The sequence below is a fragment of the Chionomys nivalis genome, chromosome 25 (assembly GCF_950005125.1).
Source record: "Chionomys nivalis chromosome 25, mChiNiv1.1, whole genome shotgun sequence".
Lineage (NCBI taxonomy): Eukaryota > Metazoa > Chordata > Mammalia > Rodentia > Cricetidae > Chionomys > Chionomys nivalis.
This window is the reverse complement of record NC_080110.1, coordinates 34,845,095-34,872,834: the sequence shown is the minus strand read 5'-3', so window position 1 is coordinate 34,872,834 and position 27,740 is coordinate 34,845,095. Positions and strand designations below refer to the sequence as shown.

The 27,740-nt window shown below is 44.8% G+C and overlaps 1 protein-coding gene across 2 annotated transcripts in view; it reads right to left on the bottom strand.

Moving 5' to 3' along the window:
• Window positions 1-3,205: 3,205 nt before the first annotated feature.
• The window catches only part of Srgap1 (SLIT-ROBO Rho GTPase activating protein 1), a 284,359-nt gene continuing 259,824 nt past the window's right edge, over window positions 3,206-27,740 (bottom strand). For both annotated transcript variants that reach the window (XM_057757527.1, XM_057757524.1), the window contains exons 18-22: window positions 26,203-26,282; window positions 17,849-18,029; window positions 15,352-15,486; window positions 14,876-15,215; window positions 3,206-8,092 (exon numbers count right to left, since the gene is read on the bottom strand). In XM_057757527.1, the coding sequence (XP_057613510.1) occupies window positions 7,715-8,092; window positions 14,876-15,215; window positions 15,352-15,486; window positions 17,849-18,029; window positions 26,203-26,282 (1,114 nt within the window). In that variant the 3' untranslated portion in view covers window positions 3,206-7,714. The remainder of the gene's footprint in view (window positions 8,093-14,875; window positions 15,216-15,351; window positions 15,487-17,848; window positions 18,030-26,202; window positions 26,283-27,740) is intronic.

Genomic DNA, 27,740 nt, shown 5'->3' with positions numbered 1-27,740 from the left:
GCTCTAGAGGGGTTCCCAGGTGTCCAAGGGGATGTCCCCAGCTAGATCCTTGGGCATCAAAGGAGACAGTGCCTGAACTGGCCTTCTTCCATAGCCACACTGATGAATATCTTGCATATCACCATAGAACCTTCATTCGGCGATGGATGGAGATAGAGAAAGAGACTCACACTGGAGCACTGGACTGAGCTCCCAAGGTCCCGATGAAGAGCAGAAGGAGGGAGAAGATGAGCAAGTAAGTCAGGACTGTGAGGGGTGCGTCCACCCACTGAGACGGTGTTACTGATCTAATGGGAGCTCACCAAGGCCAGCTGGACGAGCATGTGATTAAACCGTCTCTCTGAATGTGGCTGACAATGGGGGCTGACTCAGAAGTCAATGATAAAGACACTGGGTTTTGATTCTACCGCATATACTGGCTTTTTGGGAGCCTAGTCTGTTTGGATGCTCACCTTCCTAGACCTGGATGGAGGGGGGAGGACCTTGGACTTCCCACAGGGCAGGGTACCCTGACTTCTCTTAGGACTGGAGAGGGTGGGGGAGAGGAAGGGGGGAGGGGGTGGAAATGGGAGGAGGTGGAATTTTTTAATAAATAAAAAAATAAAATATAAGGAATGAAAAAAAAAGCCAGGCTTTCTGTCTGCTATTTAAAGAGAGACTACAGAGGAACTGAACTTCGTGGTGCTTAGTTCCCAAAGTTTTCCTCTGAAATCCAAGAATGGATCGAAGAGCCAGGTGTGGTGGGTCACATCTTTAGCCCAGTAGGTGGAAGGCTGAGGCACGATCGCAAGCTTAAGGCCTGCTTATGCTACATAGCAAGACCCTGTCTTAAAAAAACAACATACCAGGCCAGTTCATGCTACATAGCAAGACCCTGTCTTAAAAAAGCCACATACCAGGTCAGCTCATGCTATATAGCAAGACCCTGTCTTAAAAAAACAACATACCAGGCCAGCTCATGCTACATTGTAAGACCCTGTCTTAAAAAAGCCAGCATACCAGACCAGCTCATGCTACATAGCAAGACCCTGTCTTAAAAAAGCCAACATAACAAAACCTAAAACCAAACGAACAACTGGAGACGGACGACCCTTGGAACAGAATTGGCCAAATAGTCTCAGGCTTTTGGGGGTATTTTTAACACTCCCAAATAAAACCTGGGGAAATTTCGTTCTTAGGGATCCCAACTACTTTAAGTATAATCTTGGTGGGTTCAGGCACACTGTGGGTGACCCACCGATGCCAGAGTGAGGGAGGCAGAAATGGGTAGGTGTAGCCAGTTGTGGCAGCCTGAGGCAATGATGCAGAACGGGGTGATTTTCTGGAACAATCTTCCAGTCTTGTTTGGACATTCATTTCTGGTGAGTAGCCTGTGAGTCTAACTTTCTGCGAGGAGCGTGGGTACCGAAGAAAAGCACCCAGCAGTAGCACCAAGAGGTGGATCCCACGCTAGTTTCAATGACGTGTAGGGCGAGTTTTTGTCTTCAGATGCGAAGAAACTCAGCTTTGCGTGGGCCATCTGACACCCTCCCATCAGGGTCTGGGAAACAATTCTAACTGGTGGGGTTGTCTAATTTTTCATAAATCTCTCTAGGTTTAGTAACTTTTGCATATAAAGCCAAAGTTCAATTAGGAAACCCGCCTGTGATATAATTCTGTGTAGCAATAAAAATGGAAGAATTTCTAGGTTAACTCTCGGATGATTTTCCCGACACGGAAACTGGACACAGGCTTGTACTTGTTGGTAGATACACCACAGAGCTGATTCTCCAGCTCCCAGCATAAGATTCAACAAAAAGAACCAGATACAAGAACCGCATGGGCCCACATGTAGGCAGTCACACTGGCTGAATCAGCTATGGCGTGATTCCTCAGCACTCGGGCTATGGTGAGGGTTCTATTTCTTGGTCTGGGTGGTAAACACTTTCGCTTTTTTGGTGGTTGGGTTTGAATGCTTTTGCACGCTAAGTGCAAGCTTTACCACCAAACTACGTACCCCCTCAGCTATAGTGGTTTTTTGTAAAAACCATTATACTAATGATTGGTACCTTTTTTTCTGTATATGTTTTATACTTTTTTCTGTACATATTTCATACTTCAATCAAAAATTAATTTTAATTACGTCTGTTTGTTTTCCGAGACAGGGTTTCTCTGTGTAGCTCTGGCTAGCCATCCTGGAACTCCTTCTGTAGGCTAGGCTGGGCTCGAACTCACAGAGATCTGCATGCCTCTGCCTCCTGAGTGCTGGGATTAAAGGCGTGCACCACCACCACCTCGCTGATGCTATTTTAAAAGCAGATTTAACAGTTTTAAATCTGATATATGACTGGTTCAGTTTGAACTGAAGAGTTAGCTTTTGTGCTTGATATTAAAGTGTTGATACATGGGCAAATCTAAACAGTCAGTGGTGAAAATTCTACTTCGGTATAATAAAATGAAATGAATATCAGCTTGACAGAATTTACAGTGGGAAGGGATTTGTGAGGATCAGACTCAATGCCTGTTTTTCCCTACACAGGTGTCCCCAAGCCATTGACTTTGAAAAACCGCAGCTTGTCGGATGAGCCTCTGTATAGGAGGCCTCGCTTTCAAATGCATGACCAAAAATGAAAATGAAGCAAAAACCTTTTAAGAGAGCCAGGCATGGGTGGTGCTTGCCTTTAATCTTGGCAGAGGGAGATAGATCTCTGGGAGTTGAAGCCAGCCTGTTCTACATAGTAAGTTCCAGGAACAGCCAGGGCTGCATGTGCGAACCTATTTCAAACAAAACAGAAAAAGCTTGATGTTTCCCATTTTCAATGCAACCCATTAAATACATCTCTGGGGAACAGAGTGAAATACTCCCCCCCCCCCCCCCCCCCCCGTGCAGGGCAGCAGTACCCTGGACCCCACAGAGTGCATCACTCCCATAAGGGCGGGCAGTACCCTGGACCCCACAGAGTACATCACCCCCGTACAGGGCGGGCAGTACCCTGCATCTTTAAAAGGCAGAACTCTGCCTATTTCTCTCTCTTCTTCCTCTTCCTCTCTCTGTACTTCTCTCCCCCCCTCCCCTCTCTCTTCTCCTACCCATCCCTGTGGCCCCTTGGTCCGCCAAGGTCCCTCTCTGGGCCATCGTATCATCACACAAAAACTTCAGAGTCACAGCAAATGGCAAGCAAAGGTGGCCAGAACTATCATATTTATTATAAAGCTACACCTCGAAGAACAAACCCGACCGTATACTGAAGCCTGTAATGGTACATGCCAAGAAGTACAGTACTATACAGAAAAGTGCGTTGTCACGACAGATTAACAAAACATTTCTTTTCTTCCAGGACTGTAAAAGCACCCTCTTCTCTTCACCTCGGAGAGGAGGGATGCATTGGAGAGTCAGTATAGAGCTAGGGACGGGATGGCAGGTAGCAGTGTGAGTGGGACACAGTGGGACGCATGGGACGGGTGGCAGGGAGTCACTGAGGGGCGAGAAAGGCACGGTCACGTCTATGAGGGCAACGAGACAGTCTGATAATCCACACGGATGCAAGACGCACACGACTGAGCGCTGAGGCGCAGGAAGAAACGGAAGTGGGGCCGGTGGAGAGGCGGGATCAAGCGGAAGGAGCCAGAGAACACTCCGGCGGGCGGGACACTGTGGGCGACAGTACAAGAGCAAGGCTAAGCTCCTCTAAGATAGGAAGGCACTTTCACATGTACATACTGCCGATGTACACTGACACAGGTAGGTCACTGTCACAAGCAGGAAGCAACCAGTACTGCAACTGACCAAACCGACAGGAAAGGACAACACTGATTTCAATTACGTGGGCAGGAGTCACCAGTAAGAACGCAGGGGAAGAGCAGTCTCCTGTTAACAGGGCCATCTACTACATGTTAAATATCTACAGCAACCATCACACTACACACGAACTTAGATGAGCACGCTCGGAAGGGGCATTCACAGATGCGCAGTTTATAGAGTTTTCTTTTACTAGTTTCTAAGGTAAGCATTATGGAACCCAGTACAATTATTTAAACATACAAAATTCCCTATATAATTTAAAGATACAGGTACCCATTTTGATTATACCACTGAGACATTTTGTTTTTTAAATAAAGTATAGTAGGATGAGCGAAAGCTAGGCTTAGTCTCTGGCTTTACTATCTGTGCTGAAGTCATCCCAATGCAAGCCTGGTACTCCAGCCCAGCTGGAGCTTGAGGGGGGCTTTCAGCTCGGGGGTGGGGGTCTGAAATAGGAGGGTTCTATTTGTACATGGCTAGAGCTCTCAGCTCTGGGCTCTCTGGTTCCTGAGGTCTCAGTGGCAGATGGTGGATATGGCATCCCAAATGCATTTCCTGCATTTATGGTCTTTGCTGCTATGGTCAGGAATAAGGATCAACCCAAATCTGAGCTCTCAATGGAGGGACAGTCTCTTTACTGTTGGATCTCAGATGTCGGATCATGGTTCCTTCAGTTTGTAGACATCAGAGGCTGAGCCATTCCTAAATGCTGAGACCACCACCAACAACCCAACTTTCTTTCCCCCTTCTTAATTAAATCAAAAAGCCTTTCTGGAAGTGGCAAATGTATAAAGAAAACTCAGAGACCACCTGACTCTGGAGTTCTTTATCCATTCATGACTATGGTAGCAGAATAAGTGGGACCTCATTGTGAAGTATTCCACGGATGGCTCCCAGAGCACCACAGTTAGCTGATGTCTTTATGAACACAAGACTGGTGAACAATGATGTTGACCTGCAGCAAGAACTTGAGCCCCAGAGTGTCCTCAACAGTTTGACATTTTATTGGGACACTCTTTAAAAAATGTGCACTCGGTTCCTATCCAATCCATCCCTCAAACCCCAACTCACAGCAAAGGGCTTTGCAAATTGGCACCAGGGTTCTACGGACGGGACAAAGCACACAGTCCTAATAACTATGGCTATTTTGTGTACGTGGAGTCAGGCGGTGTTGTGGACTACAATCTGCTCACCAAACGACCCCCTCCCTGAACTGCATATGGACGCTAAGGTCTGGGAGAGGACGGAGGACCTCAGGGTCCATGCATTTCCTTCCTTGTCCCTTTCCTCTGTGCGCTCCACCTTGAACCCTGCCAGGGCGACCTGCCTCAGCTGCTGCAGCCTTTAGTGAGCTCTAGTGACTGCTTAGGATCCTCCATGCAGGGGACATCTTATCTTAAACCATTCTGTGCATGGCTCCAAGAGTGCCCTCGCCAGACGTGAAGGTATAAAACTGTTGGTCCCTCACTAGGCAAAGGAAGGAAAGGTGACTGCTTGTCTGGGGACATCTGGAACCATCACCGGGACTACAGGAGAGAAGAGGGAGGAAAAGGTGAGTGACTGATGGGAGGGAACTAGGAGCCATTCCCTGGAGGCCCAGGCCTGAGATCCCAAGGGACTTGCAAAAGCATGTCCTTTCTCTTTCAAGGCAGCAAAGGCCTGACCTGGGGGACAGAAAGGCATAGATGGACACACAGAAGGCAGCAGTGGGGTTGCAGCAGGGGTGGGGTGTGTGGGGAGGATTGCCAGAGAGCTGTTTGGAAGAGGAAGATGGTAAAAACTAAAATTCAAGTTTAGGAAAGATATTTACAAATAGCTCCTAAAGCTGCTAGCTTCTTACACCTTCTGTTAGCATCTTCCATCAAAGAAGAAACATGGTTTGAAGAATTGATATTGATTTCTAGTAAATGGCGGGTTCATTGAGGAGACGATGAACTCCCAAGGAAACCAGAGGTGGGATGTTTAAAAGGCTCAGTGTCTAGCAAACCTCAATCCTGGCTGGGTCTCTATGGTTTCTTTTACAAAATGGCCAAAAAGAATGGTTCTAAAGATTTTGAATTATTTTTCTCTGTGTAGTTCTGGCTGTACTGGAATAATTCATCCTGTAGACCAGGCTAGCTTTGAACTCAAGAGATCTGCCTGTCCCTGCCTCCGAGTACTGGATTTAAGGTGTGCACCACCACCACCACCACTGGCAATTCTGAGGTTCAAAATCTTACCATCCTGGGAATTACCTCGGGGTGGTTGTAAGATGCGAGGAGTGACTTAGAAAGGGACTATTTCATCCATATTGTTTTTCTGCAAAGGAATGATTAGATGGGCAAACTGAGGTAGCAGTCACTCACGATCTTGATTTTAGTACAGCTCTTACTTGGTTCCTGCGTGAATTATTGTCAACACCGTGCCACTCTGAGGTGGGCACGCCAGTCTGAGATTAAACCTAAAAGGTGATTAATGGTGTGTCCAAAGGGGCTTGTTCTGAGCCATCTGCTGGCTTCATCAGGAAGTGCGTGCTAATGTGGACACCAGCGGCTGTGGCTAGAGGGGCGATCTGTACCTTAGTAAAAACAGTTGTGTTCAGGACGATCTGGGCGTGAGGGGTGGATAGAACTCGGGGGTAAAGTGTGTGCTTAGCATGCAAGAGGCCTCCGGTTTAATCCCAGTACTAAACAAACACACAATCTGCCTTCTTTTTTTAAGCTAGAGGAAAAATATAGTAAATATATGATAAAGAAAAATGGCTATGCGCTAAAATGCCAGGAAAGAAGTTCCTAATGGAGTCCATTTGACTAGATGAGTTCTGTAGAGGTCACAGGCAAAATTCCAAAACAACAAACCAAACACGAACAGGACAAGAACAGAAGTCATGATTCTGAGGTACAAAACTGGGAAGAGGCCATCCCGGCACCACAGGGTCATCTTCCCATGGTGGCCCGGCAGGGTTCTCACTCAGTACCGTGGCCAGATCTGGCTTGGTTCAAAGAGATGTGGGCATCAGAGCTGGGGGTTTAGGATTTGGGACCATTGGGCCTTTGTGGCCTAAAGGAAGCAAGGTAATTAGGTGACAACATCCGTGAATCAATTTCCTGTCTGTCTGTTTCCATTGCCATGAAGGAGAGCATGGGGTTTGAAGGAAGGGAGAAATATTTCTCAGGCAGTTATCGAACAACTTTGTAGGAGTTTGTGCTGTAACCGGAAAGTCCTCAATATTCAACTGCTCTAGCCCTTTGCAAATGGAGGTGGTGGGATTGGACATCTCCAGGGCCTGATCGCGTTCTCGGAAGGAGCAATGCCAACAGCTCTGGAGACACTGTCTCCCCTGCCTTTCCAGGTTCAGTTCAAGCAACAGTTGAGGGTTTTCTACCTTCTTCCATTGAGTTCTTAACCCAGATCCAGGGAAATGACATTTATGGAAGGGGCCATCATGGAGCCCTTGCAAGCCATGGACTGAAAGTCTCACTGAAGCCCCTCTGTGACTTGTAACAGGTGCTGGATCCCACTCTGGATGCTCGGTGTTGGTTTCTAGACAATGGCTCTTCCCGCATATGTCACAGACCATGGCGGGTGATTCTCCAGTAAGACCTGGAACTCGGGTTCTCTTTCTCGCAGGCCACTCACCTGGGCCACACAATCCAAAGCCATATACCGCAGGGGGCAAGGTGTCGCCTTCGTGACAAGGGCTGCAGCATTGGATTTTCAAGTAAGTCTAAGAGAGTTTCTATTGTCTTTAAAATGACATATGTCCAGTTATTAAAAAAGGTTACAAAATACAAATGCCCACGTTAATGTAGCTAGTCCCCGACACCATTACATTCGACGACATAGAAAAGTCAAAAAGATCTCCAGTTATAGGCGCAAGACTGAGGAACATCACGGACCACTGTCACTAATCCATCTTCATCTTCAGACTCCCTCCCCTCAGGACCTTGGTTTCTACATCGTGCAAGACTTGTCTGCGGGACCCTGGGAAGGTGCGGCGGGCCCTACAGTTGGGTTTGTTTTTGGAAGAACAGCAGGCTTTGGCCTAAGGGCTGGGGGCTTCAGCTGCACGCCCATCCTGGGCGCCACCATTGGCTTGAAAGTACTCATTGTATCACTGGACGAGCTCGTGCTCCGGCGAATCTGAGGCTCTGAGCTCCTGAGGGTGACGTTGTGCAGGGGGCTTAGAGATTCCATGGAGGTTGCAGGGGTGGGTGAGTTTTTCACTTGCTCCAAGGTGTCCAGCACGACATCGGGGGCATGCTTCACCGTGCTCTGTCTTTCCAGTTCCCGGAGTTCATTCAACGCAGTGTTCATGGTCTCTTCGATATCCTATCAGGAAAAATGAGGAAAAGACAGGCTCGTAATTACAGGAACAAAGTGAACAGACCAGTAAAGAACACGCATATTTGAACTTTACAGTCTGTCCATAGAGTGTAGGCACCATTGCCTTGTGCATTTGGTTTGATTCTAAGTGATACTTAGAAGCAATGCACAAAAAGCCATAGATAAGGCAATTGTCATTCTGAGGTAGCAGGCAACCTATCGAGGTCTCTTATAACTTGTGTAGTATTGATCGGAATTCTATTCCATCTTGTGTGTGTGTGCACACGTGCACCTGTGTGCATGTGCAGACCCGAGGTCAACCTCAGGTGTCTGTCATCAGGTGCTCTCCATTTTTCTTTCAAGTAAGGAGTGCCTCACTGTGCTGGATCTCACTGCCTGGCAAGCAGACCCAGGGGTCTGCTTGTCTCTTCCTCCTCAGGGCCAGTTTATGAGTGCATGGCACCGCACTCTGGTTTTTACTGTTGGTTCTGAGAATGGAACATCCTTCCTCATGGTTGTGCATCAAGAACTTAACCAAATGAGTCTTCTCCCCAGACCCTCTTGAGATATATGTAAAAGTAAAAACCATGTTTATAATAACCAGAATTACTAAAATATAAAAAAATTAGCCAGAAATGTGCACATATTTAGGGAGTTCTGTGTGATGTTTATATATACATCACACACACACGTGTGTAGTGACCAGTCTAGGTTATGTTTATATACACATCACACACACATATGTGTGTAGTGACCAGTCTAGGTTATGATGTATATCCATTGCCTCATATGCTTATTGCTTCTTTGTGTTGGGAGCATTCAAATTATTTTCCAAAATTAATGATGTTTAAGTATTTAATAGTAAATATTTGTGGTGGTTTGGAAGAAAATGGTGCCACTATTAGGAACCTCCAGCTTGCCCCTGCATGGCATGATTCAGAAAGCCCCATTCTAGTCTCTCTCTCTCTCTCTCTCTCTCCCTCCCTCCCTCCCTCCCTCCCTCCCTCCCTCCTTCCTCTCTCTCTCTCTCTCTCTCTCTCTCTCTCTCTCTCTCTCTCTCTCTCTCTCTCTCTCACCAAAACCTATCCACTCAGAGTCTCTGGACAAAGGGAAGGCACAAAAGGCCCAGTTCCCAAACCCAATTCTTGGCAGTAGCTGCCTCCCATGAAGTTGCCAGTCGCCCAACTCCCTGCTTAACCGCTCAATTTTTACCTTACTTGGGCACAAACCCAGCTTGTGGTGGACCGTAATCACAACCCATAAAATCTCCCTATTTTCATTTGGGGAGCAACGCCTCTGGCTCCAATCTCTGGGACCAGAGAACCCATGGGGAGTTGCTCCAATAAATCTGTTGTTATATATACTTCTTCAATTTGGCTTGATCTGTCTTACTGCATCATTGGCTTAGAAACTTATTATGGGGAGGCAGAAAACCTAGTAATTTACTTTTTTGTTTGTTTGTTTGGTTGGTTTTTTTTCATGACAGGGTTTCTCTGTATAACAGTCCTAACTGTCCTGGAACTAGTTCTTATAGACAAGGCTGGCTGGCCTTGAACTCACAGAAATCCACCTGCCTCTGCTTCCCAAGTGCTGGGATTAATGGCATGTGTCACCACCACTTGGCTTAATTTACTTTTTAAAAACTTATCGTTATTTTCTGTTTGTTGTTTTGCCTTGACTGGGTTCATTCAGAATCCCCATCTTGAATTCCTGGAATTTATTCTGGGACTCCAGTGTAGTCTTGTATTGTGGTTCTCAAACATATATATATATTGAACTTATTGAATTCATGAGGTGTAAGATTTTTGTTTGGGTTTTGTTTCAGGATTTCTATCTCTTTGTTGAGTTTTGTCATTTGTTCTCACTTAATTCTAACATTATTTTGAGTTTGTTTTCAAGGCTGTAAATTTCCTTTTCTTTGGGGTCTGCTAACCAGTGTTACTGTGAGAAAACCTATTTTCTTCATATTTTGTTGGTTTCCTTTGTTGATATTTCTACAGCTATTGCAATATTTACATTTCCAAATTTTATAGGTTACTTATTCATTTCAGAGAGGCCTAACGCCTGTTGTTGGATGTTGTTACCATGGATTCTAGATGGACTCAGTAGCCTGACTACTGTGTACACTATCTATATCCTTGTCAGAGATGTCCATGATGGCATCATTGGCCCAGGATGTAGGTGTCTATGCCTACACTGGTATGACAGTTTTGCTGGAGACGGGCACTACCTAGGCATATGCAGGCACTGTGGCTGAAGCTATCTGCCTGACCTTTTGGTAGGTTGGGCTGCCACCTGGTTATTGGGCATGGTTCTCACAGAGGCTGGGAAGCAGAACTGTGCCTGGTTGTCTATAGACCCGTATGACATGTGTGTGTGTCCTATATGCTGTGTGTGAGGTGGACTAATGAGGACGTCAGGCTGCTGCCTTGCTGTCTACTGGTCCTCGGCTCTGAGCAGCCAGGGGTATGGTGCTGCAGCCAGTTGGGTGAACACAGTAGACAGTAGTAGAGACACAGAAAGAGAGCTACTGTGTGGTCAGCGGGCGTTAGAGAAAACACTCTAGCAGGAGGGTCCAGCTCAAAACTGGAGCTGGTCCTCATGACTATGTCCCAACTACTATTCTGTGCGAGTACAGCTCTATGAATTCTGGGAAATCCTCCCTACCACGCCGGAGGCTGTAAGGACCATGCGACTCTCCCAGGCAGTCATATGCAGGACCAATGCTACTCACATCAACTTCCCTTCTCTCATGAGAATCCCATCTCGGCTCCGAACCCATCGCCAGGGGAGATAGGATGCGCTGGCTAGTTTTTATCAACTTGACCCAGGCTAGAGTAATTGTGGAAGAGGGAACCGCAGTTGAGAAGACACCTCCACTGGCCTGGCCGGTGGGAAAGCTAGCGCTGCATTGCCTTAAACAGTAATTGATGGAGGAGAGGCCTGACCAGGTGGATGCATACCCCTAGGCAGGTGCAGCAAGCCAGTGAACTGCACTCCGCCAGGGCCGCTGCGCTTGGTCCTGTCACTTGAGCTCTTGCCCTGACTTCCCAGGATGTTGGACTAAAAGCTGTAACATAAGATAAATTCTTTCCTCCCCAGGTTGCTTTTCATTATGGTGTTTCATCACAGAAAGATAATACTAAGCCAGAGTTGGAGAGGCAGTGAGTCTCACTTGCCCTCTGTAACGCTGTCTTGGCTTTAGACTTAAAAATCTATAGAGTTAAAGAAAAAAAAAATCTATAGAGTTCCTGCCACTCCCCCGAGGAGTAGGTACACTTCCTTGGTCATTCCAGTTGGATGGATTAGGGCTGGCTATTCTTTATCATGGTTTCCTCTCTTTGGGGGGGGGGGGAATAACTGACAGGTAACCCTACTTTCCTATTTTATCATCTTTCTCATATTATGAAAAATTTGAGGATCAAAATGGAGTACACTTGTCATGCTTAAGTATATGCATGTGTGCTCGATTGAAGAAGAGAAAGCAAAACTCCACTCAAAAACCCTGCCAGACCTATAACCTTGGCAAAGGCCACTGCACTCTCACACGGAAATTACTTCTGCAAGGACATCGCTCCAGCATGGACATCTCCCTAGCAACTGTCTGTCCTCCAGCCTTGGATGGATGCCAGTCTTGTCATTTATTAGTCCTTCTAGTCAAGGACTACTCTTTCAAAATAGTGTAATCTTCCTCCAGCTTTAGAATGCTTCTGTGTTTCCACTTCTTCGACAGCAACACATTCCCAAGCAATGTCCGTGCCATTCCCAAATGACCACCTTTGTTCTCTGAAAAACGTCTCTGATTGTCATTTAGGCCGACAATATAGAAACATGAAATACTTTTTGCATGGTGGTAAAATTCTCTAGGGCTATCATTATGTGAATCGCCCTTCAACTGCAACAAGGGCTGTCCATCCTTGAGAAAAATCACAGCTCCAGAAGGAGCATCTTTCGCAGAATATATAAGCTAACGAAATCAGTACTGCTATGCCAATTCACACTTTTAACCGCTGAATTGATGGAAAGTTTACATGTGGGTATAACAACATTTCAATCTTTTTGCATAGTTATTAACTAACATTCATATGAAGTAGCTCTAGTGCTCAACAGCACAGCAGGGCAACTATAGTTTATAATTAGTTACATGGCTTACAAAGGGGAAATATCTAAGGCCGATTTGATAGCTACACATATGTATATCAAATTATTATACTGCATCCTATAAATATGTAAAGTCATTATATTGATAAAGAAAACAACTAAATGAATTTAATTTTTTTAAAAATACTGATTTCCTTATATTTATCACTTTTGTTATCAAATATATCATTAATCCAGTTCAGATATAAAGGGAGAATTGTACAAATTTCAAAGGGCAAAGTGTGCCTCATTGAAGAACTGATAATAGAATACATGCTTTTATCATTAAGATAATAATGCTTGTAAAATTATATATATATATATATATTCATAAAAATGGAGTACCATTCAGAATTGAAAGGAATCTTGGCAAATGCAACAGTATGTGTGTACCTTGAGGACCTTGTGTTATATGGAATGAAACAGTCACAACAATGTAAATATTGTCTGATTCTACACATACAAGGTTGTGGAGTAGTCAGATCCACACGAATGGAAAGTAGGATGGTGGATTCCAGCTGCTGTGGGAAGGAGGACTTGGGGACTGTTGTCTAATGCATAGAAAGTATCACTTGTGTGAAGTTCTGGGGAGTCATTTCTTGACAACAGAAATAGCCTCTATTGAAGTATCCACACTTAAAGATGGTTAAGATAGCAAAATTTATGACTTTTATTTAAACTAAAAGTTCAAAACAGGCAGTGTTGATGATGGGGTGAAAAAAAATGGCCATGTTCTTCTTCCCTTTATCCCCAGGACTCCTGCCATGTGCCTGGACCACAATCTTTACTCCTTGTCCCCTGCTGTATTACCAGCACCCTGAGAAAACAGTGGCATCTAACCTGTTCAAGAAGGTCTTTCATAGCCTGGCAGGAGTGCCGCACGCCTTTAATCCCAGCACTCGGGAGGCAGAGGCAGGTGGATCTCTGTGAGTTCGAGACCAGCCTGGTCTACAGAGCTAGTTCCAGGACAGGCTCCAAAACCACAGAGAAACCCTGTCTCAAAAACCAAAAAAAAAAAAAAACAAAGAAAGAAAACAAATAAAGCCTTTCACAGATGCTGGCATAGCCAGTGCTCAATAAGCATTTGCTTTATGAATAAGCAAGGACATGAAATTAAAGTACAGTATCCAATAAAGAGTAAAGCCAATCATGGTACGATGACATCTGTGGACAGCACACTCTTCCTCTACTCAAGGACCCCACTGACTTGCTAATAACAGGACTTGCACGGTTTTGTATAAACGTCACTATGACATGCTCCTTTGGTAGCGTGGGAATTTTTGAAGGCTGGAGATGGATAGACAAAGGACAGAGCTAGAAGCCATTTTGATGAGGGTGACATGAAGCTCACATTTCAGACAATTGCCTTCCTATGTGACTCACTTTACCGTGAAACAGATGGATAAAAATGTGAGAACCAATTATTTGCACCGGGCAGAATGGATAGAAGCTGGATTATCTGTTGACTTTTCATCTTTATGATTTATAATAAAAGGCATTCCTGGTTATGGCAGCCAAAGGGTTAAACAGTTTATGTCTTTTAACCTTTTTCTAAATATGTCTCCAAACAAATCACATTTCATCTCCTTATTACAGCAGCGACATTAAGGGTTTCTCAAATCATGACTTTTGGCTACAATCAAATGGAACTAGTTCTAAAAGGTCTCAAAAAGCCTTTGCATAACCCTCTAAATAGAAAACCTCAAAGGTCAAAGCCTTTTTGATTTTGGCTGAGAAACTGCTCCATCCCTCAAGTTCATTTACTTGTTTACAAATGCATTAGACTACTCACATAGCTCACGCTGCCACCCAGAACTATTTATCACTAGGACATGCAGAAAGTTTCAGGAATGGGGCACAAGGATTCCTGGGTGACATTTTTTTCTTTGACTAATCCATTTTCTTCTTTGCTTCTCATTCACTCTCCTCTTGATCCACTGTGCTAAAGCTTCAGAGAGCTGGGGCACAGCTGAGATCACTGTCCAGCGCAGAACTCACTTTCTCTGCTGCTAGACACAGACAGCGTCTGAACCAGAGGCTCGTTGGTGGATCGGGCAAACCCATCCAGACTGTTTACCTCTGCTTTTTCGATTCTGATCATTAGAGACAAACAACAGAGCCCCTCTATGGAGTCAGTGCTGGGAAGGCAAGACAAGAGGCACACAGGACCCAGCATTCTGGGTCTTTAAATGGTTAACCATTATTGATTACATTATTTATTGACTAATCTATCAGTTGCCAAGTTGAAAGTGTCATCTTTGGTTTTAATAAATAATTTATTTTGTTTCTGGGCTTTCTGCCCTGTTATAACTATCTGTTTTGCAAGCTTTAGAACTATTGGGCTCTATTAGCAGGTCCTTCTTCATTCCATATTTTCCTGGCTATTCACCACTGATGCGTATGAATGTTCTGGCTTCTCAGTTTCTGACACATCTACTTAATCAATATGAATCTAATATGCCTAGAATCAATCTTCCAGCAGCAAATGGATCATCAGGACATTCATGGCCAAGCATTAGTCCATGAGACTATTTCCTTTGTTTTCTCTGGCTATTCCCATATGAAAAGATAGTTTACAGATCTTAAATCTTTCATATCTTCATCATAGCTGAGCACTTAAAATACAACATCCAGTTAAAAGCACTATACCTGAGCAATTGTCTCTGGGTCCAGTGGCTTGTGGTCATTGAAGCCTGTGTATTGTCCTGATGATGTAGACCTCCTGATAGGAGGGCTATCAATCTTCTTGAGGGAATCATGGCGGCTGATGTTGGTCAGGCTGCCATGGCCCGGCCGTCGCCGTCGCTCAGGGCTGTCATTATTGAGGCCACGATTTTGCAACAGGCCCCTGGGGTGACTGGCTAGGTTCGGGGACCCCAGATCAATTGAGGAGTTGGAAAGAGCATGTGGGGGATGGAGGGGACAATGGCCATCACTAGTCCTGCCAGGACGTCTTCCTGGAGGGGGTGGCTCTCCTCTTTTTCTTTGCCTAGACATTCGCCGAAGGAGAAAAGAAAAGAGAAAAATCTTATGACACTGGGTAATACTTCAAGGGTGAGCGTATGATTGCTCCTCATAGCCCCTGAAGGAGGAGGGTTAGGAGCTGATGACCAAATGTCACTTACCTGGCTAAATAGCTGTCAGAATGGCGGTCAGTTGGAGAGTTCATGTCCTTGGATGAAGACTTGTCTTCAGTGACTGGCCCGCTGCTGGCTTCACTGTCAGCTTTTTGGCTCAGAGTGTCTGAAAATGTATCATCCCTGAAACAACGGGAAGCAAGTGAGAAAGCCTTTGGCTTGATGAGCAGGAACAGGGATGGCATTTATGTAAGCCTTTTATTAACTTCGCTTTCCTTGTTTTGTAGGTTTGGTGTGTGTGTGTGTGTGTGTGTGTGTGTGTGTGTGTGTGTATGTGGGGGAGGGGAGGAATATGCATGTGAGTGCAGATGCTACAGAAGCCAGAAGAGGGTACCCTACCCTCAGAGCTGAGGTACGGGTGTTTGTGAGGCACCAAACCTGGGTGCTGGGAACTAAACTCAAGTCTTCTGCAAGAGCAGCAAGAGCGGCACGTGCTCTTAAACTTGACTGTCTTTTATCACCCTAAAGTAGGTTTTCACCCTAAATATAATTATGGTGCAAGGAAATTTCAGGCATATAAAAGAGTACATAATAATCATCTATAACATACTATACCAGTCAGGTGTGGCAGCTCATGCCTTTAATCCCAGTACTTGGGAGGCAGAGGCAGGTGGATCTCTGTAAGTTCAAGGCCAACCTGCTCTATAAAGCTAGTTCCAGGACAGTCAGAACTCATAGTTTTGAAAACAGCAAAAACCCCCTATTACACCAAGAGGCAACTGTGGTTAGGATCATAGGAAATAGCCTTCAGTACTTTGCTCCTGTGTCTAGTGCGCCGTGTGTGTGTGTGTGTGTGTGTGTGTGTGTGCGCGTGTGTGTGCGCGTGTGCATGTGTGACTGCCCAGGTAGCCAGTTGTCTCTGTTATTTACTGCACATTTTAAAAGCTGCTTGATGGCACTTCCTGCCTACTCAAGTAATATCTCCCTTCTCAGGCCTTTGATGGGGTTAAAGACTAGATAGTCATAGTTACTTGCCTCTTATGACTTAGCCAAGTCATTTCTAATACAATACTTAGACTCCTTAAGATAAAATAATTATTAAAACATTTAACATATGTTTCTTGCTTAATATTGTTTATGCTAGTAATAATTCTATTTTTTATATTTAATATCTGTTCTAACTGTATATAGTTTATATTTGGGTTTGGAATGTTCTTATTTAGACAAATGGGGCCAGGAGGTGCTGGGGAACCTCCTTCAACCAATGAAATGACCTTTGAGAGTCTGGACCAGGTTGCTCTCTCTCTCTTTCTCTCTCTCTCTCTCATCTGTCTCCTATCTCACTTGGATTCTGGATTCGGTTCCTGTTCCCTGTTCATGCAGAGGGCTGTGATCTATGAGTCCCCCCAAATAAAGATCCCCCTGATTATACTCAATTCTGAGCTAGTGTGTGATCATTCACGTTCTCCTTTGTGTGTGAGTGTGCATATATACAGTATGTACACTACGGATAATGGGCTTCTCTGTTTAGTAATTTAGATACACATGTTTAATCATTTGCCATATACACACTTTCTTGTTTCTAAAGCTGTGTACATCACTAAGTATGTCTACTCACTTTATAGAGTGTATTTCTCTTTTTCCTGAACAGTTACTTAGAGTTGGTAATGAAGAGTGAAACGGCACACTCAGGAAACAGGGCCCCACTCACCCACTGTTTGTAAGCTGTTTCTTCACTTATGCCACCTCCTCCTCCTCACGTCTTTAAACAGGCTGGAAGTTTTAGAGCTTTCTCATTGGTGAAACTGAGAGCATCAACAAAAGCCTCGATGACTGAGATGATTCCCTACAACTGTAAGCCTGCAGCCTCCCTTTTGGGTTCGGGCAGGATGAGAGGTGGTGGTTGAAACAGCCAGATAGCAAGAGAACCATCACCGCGGCCACACTACTGTCAAAAGTCGCTTTCTGCAGAGGCTAGCCTTCTGAGACACCATCAAAAGATGTCTCCCACTAGCTCTTGCTCCAGTTTGGTAAATGAACAGTTGCTGGTTCTAAGCCATCAGCAGCTAGCACGCAGGATAATCCTGAGGTCTGGGATTGCAGCATCACTCCCACGCCTGGCTCGTGGGTGCATGCTGAAGATGGGATCCATGGCTTTGTGCGTGCTAGGCAAAGCAGTCTAACAGCTGACTGGTTCTATCTTGGTTTCTTTGAGTACATTTCCTAAAGCTTTGCCAACTTGAGAGTAGATTTTCAAGGACAAGAGAGAAATCTACCAAATAAGCTATACACAGTGATTATTTAATCATTTTGCATTAAAGTTACCAGGAAGGTGAAAAACTGCCCAGTGTAGTTTGATATTATTATTATTATCATTATCATTATTATATTGTTCAAGTCAACTTAAGAATACTATCCGGGAGCTAGTGGGCTGTAGCTCAGCAACTGAACACTTAGCATATGTAAGACCCTGGACTGAATTCCTAGCTTTTTCCCTTCCGGCAAAAACCTTTACTCTGACCACTGAAAAGCTGTGACTACTCACATGTCCTGCACCACGATGTACTGATGAGGGACAAGACCATCAATGCCGTTGTGTCTGCCTTCCCACCAGTCCTCAGAGGCACGGTGATACAGCAGGAGGGACGCACCCTTCTTGAAGGACAGCTCTCGAGCAGACCGCCCGACATAGTCAAACTTGGCGATTGCTTCAATTGGCTCACACTCTACAGAAAAACGACAGAAAATGCAGAGGGACGGGGAAGTCAGGAAGGCAAGACACATTCTCTGAGTGGGCAACACGAGGCTTTACAAACAGGCTGAATGGCGCAGCCATCAAACGAGAGGCAATAAGAGGCAACAGGCGAGAGAGAGAGAGAGAGAGAGAGGGGGGGGGGGGGAGGGAGAGGGGGAGGGGGAGGGGGAGAGAGAGAGGGAGAGAGAGAGGAGAGAGGAGAGAGAGAGGGGGGAGAGGGGGACGGGGGAGAGGGAGAGGGAGGGGGAGGGGGGAGAGGAAGGGGGAGGGGAGGGGGAGAGACCTCTAGCTGTCATCAGTTTCAGTTTTCCAGGCAAAGAAAAATTGTGCACTGGATCTTAATTTCCTCAACTCCTTATTTGAGATACAATGAGAGTATAATAAAAAGATTCTGACTTTGCAGGATGATATACAAGCCTCTCCTTGGCTGTAAGATTCTCCAGTTGTTCTAACCTTCCTTTGACATTGATGGAGCATCTCTGCAACATGTTAGTGGCATTTACAACGGAAGAAAACACGATTCCGGCAAGCAGGCTTTATTAGTTTTAAAAAGATACACAAAATCAACATGATAAATGCTATTCAAATAAATTTATTCTCCTCATGGACTCCTTTTGGGGGGGGAGATATGACATCTCAAAATCAACATCAAAGCTCAGGAAAACTTTCTTTCGCTTCATAAAAATTTTAGAGTTAATTATGAAACATTCATACGGTAGATGACCCTCTACTCGAAGTGACAGATCAGATCCAAAAACTGTTTGCTGGGGATAAGACATATTGGTGGGAGAGACTATGATAAATTTAAAAAGTTAGAGCTCAAAAGAGTGCAGGTTGTACAGTACCATTCACGCAAATGACATAATGGCAGAGATGCAGTCGACTAGTGGCTGCCATGGGCTGCGGTAGCTGAGGTGATGGAGGAAGTGGTTGTGGCTATAAAGGGGAGCACACGTTTCCTGTTAATGTAAGCCTTCTTTATGTTGCCTGTGATTGTGGTCACATAAATCTGCACATGTGATAGACGACAGCACTAAGTGAACCCCCACACAGGTGCAATACGAATATGGTCAATGACCTATGTTGACATCAGCTTTCTGGCTGTGGCATTTTATCACAGGTATGCATATAGGATATTACCAGTGGGGGAGACTGAGAGACGCATATACATATCTCTCTGTGTTCTTTCTTACCACTGCAAACAAATCTGAAATCTTGGTGTAGGGGAAACCATAACACTTTGGGCTTAGGACTAGAAGACAGTTCTGACTTGTGATTAAATATTAAGAGGAAAGGAGGACAAACCCCACTAAATTAAATCCCTAAAAAGGGTGCTTTGTGATCTATCCTACTTCAGAAATGTCCTCCATTCACAGCCTTCCTCCTCCTCTCCCACCAGCCCCTCGTTCTTGTCCCTGCTGTCCAACAAACGGGAGTGGCTGTCTAATGAAATATAATATAAAATAATAAATATATATAATATAATATAATATAAAATAATAAGTGGAAATGAAAAATGTAAGGAGTGTATGCTTATAGAATACAAGCTTACAGGAGCATCTGTGTAATGAATGCAAGGAGTCTATGTTTTCAGAACATATGCTTATAGGAGCGTCTGTGTAAGGAGTGATGCCTCATTTGCTAAAACCTGGGCATGCGTTAGTTTCAAAACATCCTAGAATATGCAGGCAACGTGGTGGAGGAAAGCCTTCCATCTCTCAACAGTCCAGGAAATAGCTTTCTATTTATCGTGATAACGAATCTACTCCTTTGAAAAAGCTCATTCATCCCTGTGTTCGCCGCAGCGTCAGTTATACAATGTGAAAAATCTTGGAATAAAGAAAGCCAGGCTTCTCTCTCACTTGACAAATTCAAAATTCTCTGGGACATATAAGGCAGAAGCAAGGACACCAATGAACACCGAAAACCTTCATGTCAAGGGTTTGGGTCAACTACAGCAAATCATCTCAAGACCATGCTTGAGGTGAATATTATATCACAATTCTCATAACACTAGGCCTTGCGTGGAAAAAGGTATAAGAGCATTCAGAACAACAATATAAGTCTTTTTAGTAACTGGGTAAAACTTTTATATCAGATGTTCCTGCTTAGGGTTGATTGTGAAATGTCCCTATGGCCCATAGTTTTAATGGTTAGTCCATAGTTGGGTGTCACTGTTTTGGGACACTGTTCTTTCTTTAATGGAAGAAGTTTCTGGATATGGTACCTGCCTGGCAGATATTGATGGGGCAGGGCTAGGGAGGTAGAGGTAGGTGAAATTATAGTAAAATTCCCTGATACCTGAATACCAGAGTAACCAGACACCTGTCACTCATGCTGCCTCCCTGAATACCAGGGTAACCAGATGCCTGTCACTCATGCTGCTGCCCTGTCTTCCCCACCACGATGGACCACATCTCCTGAACTATGAGTTAAAACAAACTCCTCCTTCCTCAAGTTGTAGAGAAAAGTAAACAGCTCATCACCTCAAGTCACGCCTTATTAAACCTACAGGAGTGGGAGCAATATTAAATATTTAATATTGGAGAGGAGAGGACTTCCCATTTCAACAGAATGGCCCTGGAGAGGAGAGGACTTCCCATTTAGATGGAATGGCCCTTTGTTCCTAATTTCCAGAGAAAGCATCAATCCTGGTTGATCTGGGATGATGAGATACGAAAATCCACACCCAGTTTTCCCCGGGGGGATGGAAACAAATCTGTTCACGGAGTGAAGACATGCTAATTTATTAAAAGTAACTTCACCACACAGGATTTGCCAACTCTTGTGTCAACATACCCTTATATTTATATTCTTAATTAAAAAATGAAAAGCTATCATTGGAGGACAGGATATATAATCTATGCACAGTGTGGCAAGGAGAAAGGAAAAGGGACTCAGTTTGTCTCTTCTGTGCATACAGTGTTACGATGTTAATGCTGGTCAAAGGCTACTGAGAACAAAATATACATTGCATACACAAATAATTTCAGAATTATGACTGTGATCGTCACATCTTTTTATCATGGCTTTTTCACATAATCAGCTTCACTAAACTTACTGAACTGTGGGGCAGGTTGTGCAAGAATGACCGCAAGTGTCAGAAGACCATTTTACTGGTGACCCTAGTGTATCAACAAGTAATTTTCAGCAATTTCATTATTTTGACTCTTTGTCCTCTCCTGGGAGCCATTTCACAGTCAAGTGCCAATCAATACGCTATTTACAGTCATCTTTGTCTGGGCATTGCATGGCAAATCAATCCCAGGGCATGGGGGGCCATGGCGCTTTCATATGGAGAATCTTCTGGTCCTTTCGGGTCCTGTGGAGACTTCTCAGAATGCTGCTACTGCTGACATCAATACCAATAATAGCAAGGGTGTAACGTCATTACTTAGTGGTTCTGCAAGGCTCTGCTAACCGGGCAAAGGGGAAGCGAACTCAGTGGAGTGGCTGCCTGGACGATCTGGTGCTACCAAGTCCAATGTTCCTGTTGGAAGTTTAGTGTGATATAATAATGGTGCACCTTCTCTTGGGAACTTCATTATCCCTAATACGCGTCCTTCTAGATTTGTCATCTATCGCCCTTGTGGAGGTGAGCTTTGTTCTGTGACAGCCTGTCTTTTTTTTTTTTTTTTTTTGGTTTTTCGAGACAGGGTTTCTCTGTGGTTTTGGAGCCTGTCCTGGAACTAGCTCTTGTAGACCAGGCTGGTCTCGAACTCACAGAGATCCGCCTGCCTCTGCCTCCCGAGTGCTGGGATTAAAGGCGTGCGCCACCACCGCCCGGCTGACAGCCTGTCTTGAAAACAGAACTTGGTCTCTGTAGTGATACCATGATAGAGAAAAGAAAACACACTGTCTGGCGGTCAAAAAGGCCATTCATTTAGCTAAGATTCAGTTAATTCAGCTACGAACTTGGAAGGGTGTGGCCGTGGGTAAGAACGTGTTCTTTGAGAGCAATGCTTTTCCTTCTTGCAAAAGTGGTGGCCGTCATCAAAATGAGATCTACACTGTTGCGTGCGCAATAAGGACTCTCTCTTGTAGTCAAGGGGCAGACATTTGACAGGTGTGGTGAAGTGGAACTGGTAGGTGGGGAGAGAGGAGAATGGGCTTTGCCTACACTTTTCCTCCACAATAGAAAGCAAAGGAACATTCTGAGGTCAGCAGGAGAAAAAAGGAATGAACAGAGAGAGAAACAGATAAACCTAGCAAGGAAAAGGATGGTATCAGAGGTAGGGGCTCGGAAATGTTCAGAAACATCTTAGAAATACGAGCTCTCACTAGAAAGAATGATCAGAAAATGCCATTTCATCCCACTTTCAAAAGGAGCAAAGGTTTATGGCCCACTCCATGAGACGGACTTGGGTCTGACACTGCTCCGGTGGCCAGAGAGCCTGAAACTGGACAAGGGAAATGGACCTGAGGGCCAACCAAACACTACTGCTCTCCTGAAGGAATGGAGGAGTAAAATCGCTCATAATGACAATTCTGCTGCACCCACAGATCAGGGCCGTGCTCGGCCATCCTCAGAGAAGCTTCCTCCTGCAGGGGATGAGAACAGAAACAGGGACCCCAGAGATACTGCCAGATGATATCTGAGAAACCTTGAGCACTCGTCCCTAAATGCGATGTCTCCATCAAATCCCTCTCCTCGGCACTTGTGAACCCTTCAGAAGCGGAAATGGAAAGGGTGTAAGAGCCGGGGGGGGGGGGGGGGGGGAGGACGGGGACGGGGGGATGGAGGACACTAGGAAATCAGCGTCTTCTGGACACAACAGGACGGACACACACAAAGGAACTCATAGAGACTGTGGCAGCACGCAGAGGTCCAGGGCAGATGAGAGGGGAAGTGGGCACAAGCCCCATTCCTCACCCAGAACCTATCTCCAATCGATAATTACAAGGGAAGAATTAGTTTTCCCCAAGAGTCTCACTGGGCGTACAAACCACACTTAAGGGCAAGATTCATGCCTTGCAGTAGATAGCGAACACAAAATAAAACTCAGTGGGGTTTTTGGGGGTTCCTTTTGTTTCCTATTGCTTTGTTTGGGCATTTTTACCTTGCTGTTTTTTTGTTTATATACTATGGTTTCCAATTTTATGTTTTTATGGGTTTTGTGTATGTGTTTCTCATGCTTTGACTTTTTTTTTGTTTTGTTTTGTCTTCTAATGAGACACACAAAGGCACAGAGAGGGAAGGTGAGGATGGAGAGGAGAGCAGGGAGGGGAAACCATGATCAGATACACTGTATGAAAAAATTCATTTTCAATAAAAAGGAACACAATGAAAAAATTCTTTCATTCTCAGCAGATAATCAACACAGCACTAAAGGTCCTAGTTACTCTCCTGCTAAAACTCCAGCTTTTACAGTTACAATCCTAAGCCTTCAGTCAGGTGGGAGAATCAAAGGCCAGAATGAGAACCAGGGATGTGACTGGACATGTGAGTCATCACGTGTAGATCTCTGTTGGTCTTCAAGGAAGTCAAGACTAGGATCTGCTTGACATGGGCAGCCTGGGTGTCCTCCTGCCCTACCAAAAGAGCTGTCCTCTTCATGTCCTAGCAAACTTCAGGGTGACAACCTGGAACCCCACTGTCTTGCGACTCTTTCTGCAGGCCATTATCATCTCCCTAACTGTACAGCTCTGCCCCATCATCCTCAGGGAAGAACCGTCTCAAGGCTTTGGTACACACCATCTCTGAGACTCCCAAGTGTGCTGTGGTCCTTAGGCTAGTTTGGAAATTCATAATACCTGGGATGTGAAAGCCTTCAAGCTAAAAATGGACGTCATATTATAGGCTGCTGTGCCTCTGGGAGGAATAGATGAAGGATTCATCAGAGGAGGCTATCTTCATGAGGTTCTAAGACACACATCAAAAATTTACATGCATGCTAGAAAACAAGACCTAATAAGTGAGCGCTAACAGAAGGTTCAGAAAATGTGTCAGAATTATCAGACATGTAATGTGAAATAGTGGAAAAATCCGATATTTAGGAGTAAAGATCCAGGAGTTAAAACAGAAAAAAAAAACCACACAAAACAAAACAAAACCCCCAATGACCAAGCAGCAGATGTGTTAAGTACATCAGGTAGACTGCAAAGGAATAAAAACAGAAGTAAGAGTTCAGTGGGTAAAAGGAGAACTGAACAGCTTGAGAGGCTCTTAGAAAATTCACATTATGCATTTAAGGACACAGCGGTAATGCCGACAATCCCAGCTCTCCAAGGCAGACTGGGAGGAGTTTAAGTTTATAGTAGGTCTGTACCATACAGAAACACTCTGCCCTTCGTTTCATTTCATTTTGTTTTGAGTTAGAGTTTCTCTGTGTAGCCCTAGCTGTCCTGGAACTCGCTCTGTAGACCAGGTTGGCCTTGAACTCACAGAGATCCGTCTACCTCTGCCTGTCGAGTTCTGGGATTAATAATGGCTTGCACCATCATTGCCTGGCAAGAGCCTGTCTCAACAACAACAACAAAACAACAAGAAAAACTCAAAGACTGGTGATCGAACACTTTTTTCACATGCAGAAAAGTCATGGGCCCAACCTTAGCACCACAGAGAAAGTATTAAAAATTAGGGCTAAGCACTCAACTGTAAAAGTCAGAAAAAGAAATGGTCTCTTAAAAGAACATATCGGGGTTAATTTGGAGATACCAAACAATTGGAAATCTGCTCATGGGCTGAGCTATAAAGAGTGTAGAACAGCAGTTCTCTCCGTGTCAACATCTGTAAAACAAGGGCCGCTGTGGCTCGCCTCTCTGCAGGGTTTGGATATTAAACCCTTTTTAAATGCTTGAAAAACAGAGCCTAAAATTTAAGTAGAATGGGAAAAGATCAAGAGCAGTAAAAAGGACAAAGCCTGAGATCTTGCTCTGCTTTCTGTTCCGGTTAATTAAAAGGTCTCACGTGAAGACAGTGGTCGAGGTAGGCAGGTGGGAAGGACAGAACCCAGGAGGAGCCTTCACACATAGAAGGCACCTGGTTTATAATGCTGTGAAAGACCAGCTGGCATGGGGACAGGTGTGACAGCTATGTCTCCACGTGCAGGAAAAGTAAATGACCCCTACCTCGTAGCATGACCTCCATAAGAATAAGAACTACATGAAAAACCAGTTTTTGAAGGAGTTAGAATACAAGTCCATAGTGGACACAGCAAATAGTTAACACCATTATCACCAAGGATGGGAAAATCAGAACCACAGTGAGTTACTCCCGATGCTGTGAGGAGGGCTCCCTGCTAAAGACAACATTGTCAAGGGCTGGAGGCAGGCGAACCTTCTGCACTTCATCCTGTCGGTGGGTCTACACAAATGGTACGGATGCTACGGAACATGGAATGGGAAGCAGGTCCTTAAAAATCAGAGCGATTATACGATCTAGAATTCAGATGCTCATCCAAAAGAGCTGAAACTGGAATCCCAAAGAGGTCCCTGCAGCACTTGTCACCAGAAGGAAGACGTGGAGACAGTTCCCATAAGAAGGATGGATAAAGAGAGTGTGAAATAGACACGCAGAGAATGCTGGGCAGGCTTTTTGAAGAAGAAAGTACTCCAACATGTGGCAACATGGGGGACCTGAAGTAAGCTGTAAGCTAGTCTACTGCAAGGCTCCGCTTATATCGAGAGCCTAAAGGGGTTGAATTCATAGAGTCAAAGGGCATGGAGGTTGCCAAGGGCTGGGGGGAGGTGGGGAAGGTGAGGCAGGGAGTCACCTTTCGGTAGGAACACAGTTTCCGTCAGGCAAGGTGGACATGCCCTAGAGATCTGGTGTGCAGTGCCGGCCTATGGTCACAAGAACGTGTATGGTGTATTTAAACTCCATGAGGAGGGAGGTCTGTCACTATGAAAGGCAAGGACTGTATTCATTCGCTCAGGGGTTAGAAGGATTTCTTAACATTGACCCAGCATGAAAAACAAAACACGGAAGACTGATAAAACCCTCCTGCCTTCAAACAAGTACACAAAAAGATAAGAGCAGAGAAGACATTTGGAAGGCACAGAACCAGTTCTGATATACAACAACACGAGAAAAAAAAAGAATACCAAGCTGAATCGCACTAAATCAAATAAGGGAAGCCTGAGAACTCTACTGTTCCGACAAAAAACAAAAGCAACCCACGGCAGCCCCAGGGGGGACTTACCGTCTTCACTGGTGTGGGGCTCGGTGCCGGCGTCTTGGTCCACTTCCTCCAGTGTGCCATGCTCACTGTATGGGCTGTCGCTGTTGGGCAAAAATGCATATGAAACCAGAGTGAGTAATTAAGTAAATGAGTAATTAAGACAGCAAGGAAAACACAAGACTTCTAGTGCAGAAACACACCCAGATAATCCGACCACAGAATGCCAGAGCCTCCATTAATTATCACCTGGCTCTGTGGATGCGCATGCGGACACGTATGTGTATGACAGGTATCGTAACAGTCAGCATCGACGTTGGTGAGCTCTAGAATAACCTAAGCCACTGGACTTTGGGCAAGCCTGTGTGAGGAACTCTCTGGTTAGGCGAGGTCAGGTGGGAAGACCCACCCTAAGAGTGGGGTCCTGGATGGCAGAAAAGGAGGATGGTAGTCCCTTTAAGGCTTCCTGAGTGCTGATGTGTTCCTAGCAGCTGGCTCACACCTCTGCTGCCATGATGGACTACACCTCGGAACTATGCCTCTGCAGCCGTGATCGATGGACTGTACCCCAGAACTGTGCCTCTGCTGCCATGATGGATTGTACCCCAGAACTGAGCCTCTGCTGCTACGATCAACACCCCAGAATTGTGAGACAGAACAAACCCTTTTACCCTCAAGTTGCTTTTGTCTGTATTTTACCACAGCAACAGGAAAAGTAACTAAAACTTTTTTGTATGTATACATATGTGTATGCACATGTGTATGTACATGTGGATGTGCATGTATTTGTGTGCATGTATGTATGTGAGTATACATGTGTATATGCGTACATGTACAGATGCATGCATATGTATATACATGCATGTGTGTGTATATATGTGTGTGCAATGTGTATTTGTGCATGTGTAGATGCATGTATGTATGTGTAGGATGTATGTGTACATGTGTATGTGTGCATCCATCTTTTACAATACTATTACATAGAAGTTTACTTACAGAAAACCAAAAGTATTACAAATAATTTCTACTTAAATAAATACAGATTAGTTGATTTCAGGTAGAATATGTTTGCTTATTGCTCAACACACTGGGAAGTTTTTGCAAGTTCATCACTTTACCTACATATAAATTGAGAGTCCTTCGGCGTCTGTGAGGTGATTGTCGCATCTTTTCTGTTACCAGTTCACATGCAATCATTTCATTTCTGAATGAGAATCACGACGTTTACTATCCTGCTTTGCAACTTTAACATCGCTACCATTATTTGCCTTCCAATGTTTGCTAATAAAAGGTACTGTCCACGAATACCAGCGCAGTGTTACTCTAAAACCTCCTTCACAGTACTGGGAACAGGGGAAACTGCTATATTCCTGATTTTGTGTTTAGAAAGAGTGGCGCTGGACTGGGGAGATGGTCTAGTGGGTAAAAGTGCTTGCTGCCTAAGCATGAGGACCTGAGTTTGAATCCTCAGCACCCACCAAGGCTGTGTGTTCCTACAGCCCAGTGCCAGGAAGCCAGATGGGGCTGACCACCATCCTAGCTCCAGGACAGAGAGACCTGTA